The sequence below is a fragment of the Falco naumanni genome, chromosome 3, assembly GCF_017639655.2.
Source record: "Falco naumanni isolate bFalNau1 chromosome 3, bFalNau1.pat, whole genome shotgun sequence".
Classification (NCBI taxonomy): domain Eukaryota; kingdom Metazoa; phylum Chordata; class Aves; order Falconiformes; family Falconidae; genus Falco; species Falco naumanni.
Genome location: NC_054056.1, coordinates 80,618,432 through 80,627,267, shown reverse-complemented (window position 1 = coordinate 80,627,267; position 8,836 = coordinate 80,618,432). Strand labels below are relative to the sequence as shown.

The 8,836-nt window shown below is 39.1% G+C and overlaps 1 protein-coding gene across 9 annotated transcripts in view; it reads left to right on the top strand.

Moving 5' to 3' along the window:
* Positions 1-2,322: 2,322 nt before the first annotated feature.
* The window catches only part of EYA1 (EYA transcriptional coactivator and phosphatase 1), an 86,339-nt gene continuing 79,825 nt past the window's right edge, over positions 2,323-8,836 (top strand). For 8 of the 9 annotated variants that reach the window (XM_040588631.1, XM_040588630.1, XM_040588629.1 and 5 more), the window contains exons 1-2: positions 2,323-2,578; positions 3,985-4,112. In XM_040588631.1, coding sequence (XP_040444565.1) covers positions 3,989-4,112 — 124 coding nt within the window. In that variant the 5' untranslated portion in view covers positions 2,323-2,578; positions 3,985-3,988. Of the gene's footprint in view, positions 2,579-3,984; positions 4,113-8,836 lie in introns of those variants that run through there. The other variant, XM_040588632.1, reaches the window with a different exon arrangement.

Here is an 8,836-nt window from a genome sequence, read left to right as displayed (position 1 = left end):
TGACTGGCTGGGTAAGGCTGTTGCATTTTTTTTCCCACTTTTTGTTTGATATGTGGGTTTTGTTGCAGAACTTCAATTATCCAGAAATCTGTCGGCAAAATGGGAGAATATATGAGAGCAAGCACACGCCACCCAGAAACGTTTTTATTCTATGAACTGGTCGTCATAAGTGTGGTTTCTTACTACGTTGTAATTTTGTACTACACATAAAAAACTGAAAGTATGTGAAGTGTAGCATTTTGTAAACTGTAACTAATTTCACTCACATCTGTGTCTAATTGTTGTCTGCATTCGCATTCTTGAGAGTAGATTTATTTTTCCTGGACCACTCTGTGGATTCAGCTGACCAGCCTAAGTGAGGATTAGTTGTTTTAAAGTTATTTTGATTAAAGAGTCATTTTTAAATATGGTAACGTGCAACACATGGTTTAAATAATCCTTGAGACACAAAGGAATATATCTAAAGTATGTCTAATGAAAATGAAGATTGTGGATATGAACTTTCACAAATCATAGAGTGTTAGGGGACATACAAGGTATATATTTAATTCACTTTGAATGAACTGCGTTTTTTTTTTTTGCTTAGTCCCATGAATCTGAAAACAAAATCTCTCTATACACAGTCATGCACATGTGTGTGTGTATACATATATTTGTAAGTGTACAGAAGTGATTATTTTTTTTTAATTTGGGTAAATAAAATAGTGAGGATTAAATGTTTTTTGGAGTTTAGTGAAGTATGTGTAATACTGTAGGGCACTTTGGAGAATAATCAGTTAATTAAAGCATCTATTTGAAAAAGGAAGGGGTTTTTTTATTATTATAAAAGATATGTTTTAAAGGATCCTGTGCAAGAGGGAGTGAAGATAGCTCTGTAAGCAACTTAGTTCTCACCTATAATTTTTTCCAGGTGCTTAGAAGTAACAGCAGAAACATATCCTAAGGCACTCTGCTGCAGTTTCTGGGGTAAAGAACTGAAAAGAAAAAAAAATCTTTAAAATAAAATACATAGTTTTGAATGTATCTGCTCGCCTAGTTTGATTTGGCATGCGACAATGTATTGAAAAGCACATTATGCAGTACTTTAAGTACCCAGTTACAAAAAGATTGATGTTTTTCAGCATGCATTTTTGCATGCTTCTTCACATCTTCTGTAATGTTCTGCATTGCCTGGCTGCCCCTAGCAGTTGTTTACTCTTGCTAGTAGTAATTCTGTCTGTGATTAAAAATAACAAAAAACCCCACCCTACAGACACATAAGTAGGATTTGCTTGGATGATTTTTATGGCATTTAAAATGCCTCATCTCTCTTGTCTTTGCTCTGTGATCGTTTAAGAGATGTCAGTTCAGGTTGAATGGAAACGCACATGAAGGATTCTCAGTGCAGACATTAAGAGGATATATACCTTGCCCAGAGAAGCTTTTGTGTGCTTTTAAGCTAACAGTGTCTAGCAGCGTATCTTCATCTGAATTTTATCACCTGCTGACAATCATTACTGGCTACAGAGAAGAGTCTGTTAGCAAAGCAATGGTGTTTATTCTAATAGAGTATGAAAAATCTACTACTCACCTGAGTTATAAAAGGAGCTGTTTTATTAAACTAGAAAATTAATGCTGGGCTTCCCAGTGGAACCAGATTCCTTTTCTTGATGAGTGACCTCAGAGGTAAATGCTACAGCTTCTTCCTGTTTATTTAGCCAAAGTGTGCTTTTAAGTCATTTTATCAGAAATCTCATTAGTGACCGAAATTTTTACAAGAAAGACTTTGTGCGGTGTTGTGGGGGATTTTATTCTAATTCGCCCTGGCTGGAGGTGGGCTTGTTATGGAGACGGTTGTGTAATACTGTTGGTCATATATTGAGCATCTTTACCATAGGTAGATGTGCTGCTTGATGTCCCATCCCCCCTCCCCAAAATGGTTTCAGGTTTGCTTCGCCCTTCGCCTTTGGGGTGAGCAGACTGGTGGGTTCCCCACTGCCCAAATGCGGGGGAAGGATGGCGAAGAGCGGAGGAAGAGGAAGGCCAATGTGATGGGGGCAAGAAGGTGCCAGGAGTTGAGGGAATGGGAGGAAGAGAGAACTCCGCCGGTGATAGATAACAAGAGGCGAGAGGGGTGGAGGATGCCGGGGGGCTCGGAGCTGGCGCGGCTCCCTCTGCCCTTGGCGGGCAGTGCGCCGGGGTTACCTTCGTGGGGGTGTGCGGCAGAGCCGTGCTGTGCTGTGCCGTGCCGTGCTGTGCCGTGGGAGGAGTGAGCCCCTCTGCAGCTGTCACGGGCCCCTGATGAATCACTATCCCGTCACTTGGCCGCCGTCCCCCGGCGCGGGGAGGAGGGAGAGAGACCTGCCGGGGAAACAACAGTTGAGCCTTCAATTTAAAGACAATATGCCTTTCACGGGCACCGCGCCCTCCTCCTCTCCTTTTGGGTTTAAAGAACAGAATTGTCATCTGTGGTGATATCCTTTCTTTAAATTAAGGCCTTGTAGTAAAGCGGAGTAATAGAGGCTTCTGTTTGTTTCCCTGGTTTACAGGTGCAGAAGTCCCAAAGCAGTTCAGATGTTGCTGTTTCCTCAAGCTGCAGGTAAGGGTTTGATTGAAAATTGCTATTTTTCTGCAAGTGTTCTACTCTTTTTTTTTTTTTTTTTTTCTAACTTCAGGTGATAAGTATTCTTGTTTTCCGCATTAGGCAGATGAGTAAGTGTTGGAGTGTCGTTGCTTTTATGTGTGTGCAACCATGTCTGTAAACCATGAGCGTGTACACTTTTTCACTGAATTATTTGACTTTATGTTAGTTACTGGCTTTTCAAACTCATTGCCATATCATACTTCTCTACATGTAGATTGATTTAGGTAATGAAATATAAAAGGAAAGATTTGTGTTTGAAACTCATGATAAAATCTCACTTAAAATGTGAAAACTTTGTAGCTGAAATGACACATAGGCTTAAGGATACAATTACCGTGGGAGGAATTTTTTATATAATTTTAATAGTCTTTAAAAGAGCCTAAGCATTTCTTTTAAAGTGAAAAATTACTGGTTCAGATGCCTTGGAGGCACAGTAACCTATGAAATTTCTACTGGGAGCAATTACTTAGACCGAGCACATCAAATAACAATATCAAAAGTTTTAGGTGTAAAGAAACGGAAGGATGGGGCACTTCAAGCATAAGTTTCCCCAGCATCAACCAAGGGGGAAATTAAGGTGATGATGGCTGTTGGCCTTTTTATGTAAGGCTATTAAAAACACAAATTGGAAATATTAGCTGCTTGCGTGCTGTATAAAGGTTTCATTTTTGCTTTCAACCGGAATTGGTCTCTTCTTCTTTTGACTAAGCGACAGCTGCTGAGATACAGCAGAGTGCTAAGGCATACTAACGCCTATATGGATTCACTGTATGTTGGTCATATCCCTTTTCAGTTGGGCACGCTTTATGTAATCCACAAAGCAAACAAGTGAGCAGACATAATAATGTTTTAATGCTGCATTTGTTTCAACGGAAACAGAGGAACAATTAAGTAGTTTGCCAGAGTAAACACATACATCAGGAATATCTCATTCCCTGTCAGTAGATGATAGGTTTCCACAATTGCTTGAAGTGTTTTATTTGGTTTGGAGGCCCATTATATTGCCACTGAATGGTACGTCTTGAAAAAGCAGAGTGTTAATTTGTTGTTAAGAGAACATGTGTCTTCATATATTGGGGATTCCATCTTTGTACCCATCTTAAAAATACAAAGTGACATGAATGTTTAAAGTACAGTACTTTGTGTCTCAATTTTACTCTGTCAGAAGCTGCAAAAATAATTATCGTACGGGGGGCTACAAAAGGAGTTTAGCACAAGGAAAGATCAAGTTGGGAGAAGCTGTTCAGTTTTTAGTAAGTGGTTTTGGAATATTGATTAATAGTGGGCTGCATCTCATATAGGTAATTCCTCTGTAATCCATGTTGAATATGTCACTAAAACTAGTTGCATCTTGTTTTCAGGTCTATGGAAATGCAGGATCTAGCCAGCCCACATAGACGACTAAGTGGTAGTAGTGAATCCCCCAGTGGTCCAAAACTTGATAACTCCCATATAAATAATAATTCCATGACACCCAATGGCACAGAAGGTGAGCCGCCATTTATTTACTCGTTCACCGTTCGGTTTTTCTCCTTGTTGCATTGTCGTCTTGCAGTCAGTAAGCTATATAGAGAAAATGTTATACTATTTTATGTGTTCCATGTTTATGTAACATGGTGTGTAAAGCCAATGATCAATGTTTATTAGTGGTTACTATTATCAAGTTTCAGCAATAGCGTTCATTCCAGGTTTATGTTCCTTTCATGCGGTTTGAATGTACTGAGAAGGTAGTATGTGCAGAGCTTAAAAAAAAATAATCCAGAAAACCTGAAAGGGTAGTTTAGTGATGAGAAAAAAAGGAGGTGTTTACAGTTGTCGTACTACAAAATGCAATCTTTCAGTCTTTTTCACTATTTTGGTATTTCTGTGTGTTCTCACTTTTTGCAGGCTCCTAAGGCTATGAAAGTTTTTTCAAGCAGGCTAATAAAAAAACTGAGTGTTGAAATTTCCTCAGGCTAGCTTGCTGCTCTGATAGAGTGGCCAAAATTCAAACAGGTGTAGTAATTCAATGGGGTAAGCTGATACCTATTTTTCAAGAAGCAGTCAGGCAGATGATAAGTTATGTTTGTTCTCAGTCAAATACTAACAGCAGGACAACCTAACAGCTTTGACGGTAATATAATACAAATATAATGCATATAATAATACATATAATGAAACACAGAAGGCTTTATAAAATAAGCAGCATAAAATGCTCTGTCCTGTAACATTTCTGTGGCAGTAGTAGGAAAGATCGTATATGACATTTGCCTAGCTATGTGAGCAGAGATTTTAATGCATTACTGGAAAAGAGAGTCGTGCAGCTTTAATATTACTTTTCAATATAAATGTATAGTTAAACAACTGCTGCAGCAGAGATACGGCTTTTTTTTCCTAAGAATTGGGTCATATTAGTGCTGTCAGACTGTTTAGGATTATGGGCATGCATTGCATTCTTCCAGGAAAGGCACATGTCAATCAAACAGATGTCGTCCCCCCTCGATTCCCCAAACATCTCTGTTATTCATTCTAATTGGAGTCCTCTGTAGTGGGGAGGGTTTATGGGTTATCAGATTAACAGGCATTTGTGCCAGAGTTGTGTATAATTTACTTTTTGCAGTTGCTGTAAAAGTATTGTTGCAATCGAATTTTAAGCTATCTGGGAAAAAAAAAAAAGTAGCCTTTTAAGGAGTACCTAAAGTGCTTGGTATGTTAATGTAGTTTAAGCAGAAAAATATTTTATGTTCACAGATGAGTCTTCTGCCTTTTAAATAGCCAAGTATTATTATATTTTTATATCATATTATCAGGTATATACCAGTTTTGGTACAGGATAAAATTGCTTGACCATTTCAAATTAAAGTTCCTCTAGCTCATGAAAGCCTTTGCTGTAAAATTCACCAGCTTTTGTACTTTGTGTGTAACTTGAAGGTTCTTTAGTAGCACAAAAATGAGTGTTCCTTGCAACACTGAAAGACGCTCACCATCTGGCTCGACTTTTTGTTCTAAGTAGGTTTTGTGTGCAGAGGCATGCACTCTGAAAAACGGGGTGCTTAATATTTCTTTGTCAGGAAATGAGCCATATATTGTATCTATTCACGCGCTGACCTCAGATGGCAAATAATTTTGGAAATAATATCCCAACTTCTAGGTAGGTATCAGAGTTTATTAAAGAAAGTAAATTAAAACACGGTATCTTATTTACCTGACGCAAGAATTTTGAAGTTCAGGCTTATTAATTTTGGGATGAGTGCTACCCAGAAAGCTGTAGCTTGCAATAATGTGTTTACCTTCTGAGATGAAGCCAAACGGTTTTCTTTTGTTTGCAATTTTCCCTCAGGTGACATGACCCTCCTCAGCACTGCAGACTGGTTGCTAAGCCCTAGCACACAGAGCCCCGCAGGTTTGGGTGGCTGCGGTGGGCGCAGCAGGCGTGGGCACTCAGCATGTGTTTTCAGATGTTGTCCAAAAAGTGTTCTGAGAAATAGCTTGTGCTTGGCGATTCTGGTCTAAACTTGCTCAACTGAGAAGTCCTGTCTCTGATTGCTCTTAAGTGACAAATAAGGAAAAGTTTGTGAAAGAAACTATAGAGTAATTTATTTCTGAATTAGGCACCGGCCAAGAGACAAAATTTGTGAGCGAAGCAGATGCCTAAGAATCTAAAGGTGGAATTCTTACTGTTGATCTGTTTTATCTTGAGAAAATGTTTGGTTTGGGTTCCTTGAGCTGCTAAACAGGCTTATAAAAAAAAAATGGAGCAAAAGAAGCAAGGGTTTCTTTTTTTGTTGTTTTTCTCCCTTAAGGAAGGGTGAAGTAAAACTATTTTTTCTGAGATTCTTGAAGCAGAGTCCTGCTGAGACACAAGTGCAGACTGTAAGGATGCAGTCATAAGGGCTTGCCCAACACCTTTCTTAAAATGCTGCAGTATGGTTTGCTTGCTTGCTGCACGTGGAGTGGGGATGTGGGTTGCTGAATCTTCACAGGTTAAATGTAATGTGTGAAACCAGCTTCTAGTCTGCTACACAGTCATCCTCACTAACATGAAAGAGCCCTCTGTTTCTGGCATGAGGGAACTTCATGTGAGTGAGAAACAAGGCCTCTAGGTATTTGCATGTTATAAATATCTTGTAAAGATATGTTAAATTTGATTTGACTATGGGTGTGATTTCAACAGATTTCCATACCCTGAAGTGCAGGATATGTTCACTAGATGAGGGGGAGGGGAAAAAAAAAACCAGAAGAAAAAAAAAAAACCTGTCCCAAAGTGAAATGGCTCTGTTTCAAACAAATGTTCATTAATTCCTCTAAGGCACATTTTCAGACTTGTCTCTTATTGATGTTGTTCTACAAGAGGATGTGGTTGGAAGATAGCTCACTGTTATTAGCTAATATTTTTAGCTTCACACTTAGTGGTAAATTTTCAAAGCACTGAATGGGGATTTAGTTGTGTGATTGAGTTTAATCTCTGCATGCAGCTTTTATATAATAACTCTTTGTGTGCTTAATTTCACTTTGGTGGAGCAAAATTACTGCAGTGCAGAACTGATCAGGTAGTGCTGGCCGAGGACTGCAGCTGAAGAAATCCAAGGAGTTTGGGGTGACTGCTATTTATTTTATTTTATATAAACATTTTTAAACAAGTCAGGTTTACTACTTCTGTCTCAGGCAGCAATTTCTCTGTGGATTCTTTTAGACAATAATGATTTCTGTTGAAAAAAGACTATCCTTTTAAGTTTGTGGCAGATCATGAGGCAGTCTTCATAGCTCTGGATGTATGTGTGGCGAGGCGAAAAGTAGCGTTTCCTTAACATCTTGATTAAAAAAATATCATAGCTAATAAGAAATAGTTACTTTGTTGGTGTTTGATTTTTTCTTTCTTTTCTCCGGGCTGGGTGGCATGGTCTTCAAACCAGTGGTGGGGAAGTAACAAGGAAATTATAGACCTTGACCAGTCAGAAATTTCCCAGAATGAAATGCGGAGGAGTAACACTAAAATGTCTGGCTGAAGGCACTCAGAAAAATCAGTCCTGGCGTGCCAAGGTGGTGCTGATAATATAAATACTGCAGTATTGGGGGCTTCCATGTTCTCTTTAAGTATTTTTCCACAAAATACCCTCTGTTGTAGGGATCAGCAAACACTGGTCACAATTTGGCCCTGTATGACTTGCCTAAGAAAACCTCTTAAAGAGAAAAAAAAAGGATAATTGAAGTAGGGATCAAAATGTTCATAGTTGTGCCTTATCTCTAATCATCCTTTGTCAGTGAATTGCTGTGGTGGGTTGATACTGAAGGAGTTAAAGAAACAATAACAAGAGAAGCTAATAAAATTGCCATTCGTTAACGATTTATCAGACAGCTAGTGGCTATTCCAACAACAGTGCTCACTTTGGTAGCTACACTTTAGAGGGGAAAGGCTGCGAGTAATCAATAAATTTGAAAGGAGTGGCAAAGCTGTTTTCCATAGTGGACAACTGCATCCAGTTTCTGACGACAGTGATCTTTACTCTTATCCAAAGAATGTTAATCAGGTCTGATGGATGACATAGATTGAGAAACAGTAGCCTGTGGGCCATTGTGATGATGCCTTATGCAACTGGAATAGAAAAGAATAGATGAAGACTGGGAGAAGGAGCTGCGGTTTTCCAAGCAGCTACACTTCATTCACGTTAGGGGTGTGGAGGTGCTTCTGCCCTCGTTTTTGGATGTTCAGAAGGAAGGAGAGAAGGCATTTTCATATCAAGCGGGAAGGGAAAATGGATAAGAAATCGAAGATCAGATTTTCAAAGATACATAGGAAGGGAGGCTTCAAAGGGAGTTGGACATCAAAATTCCTTTGGAATAAAAAAAAAGGGTTCTCACTCTTTAAGTACCTGCTGCAACATGAGAATGAGATCCCACACAAAGGCAGTCACAGCTCCCCACTACGTGACTATCTGATGGGTGGCCATTAGACAGGTTGTTTTATGTCTGGTGAATGTAAATCCATCTTCAGGTTTTCAAAAGGCAGCGCTGTGTAGTGTGTTTGTGTCATGGTTTAACCCCAGCCGGCAGCCAAGTACCACGCAGCCGCTCACTCATTCCTCCCCTGCCCTGGTGGGTTGGGGAGGAGAGTCAGAAAAGAAGTGGTAAAACCTATGGGTTGAGATAAGAAAAGTTTAATAATTGAAATAAACTAAAATATAATACTAATAAATGTAAGGGAAGGGGAGATAAGAAAAAGAGAAATAAAACTCA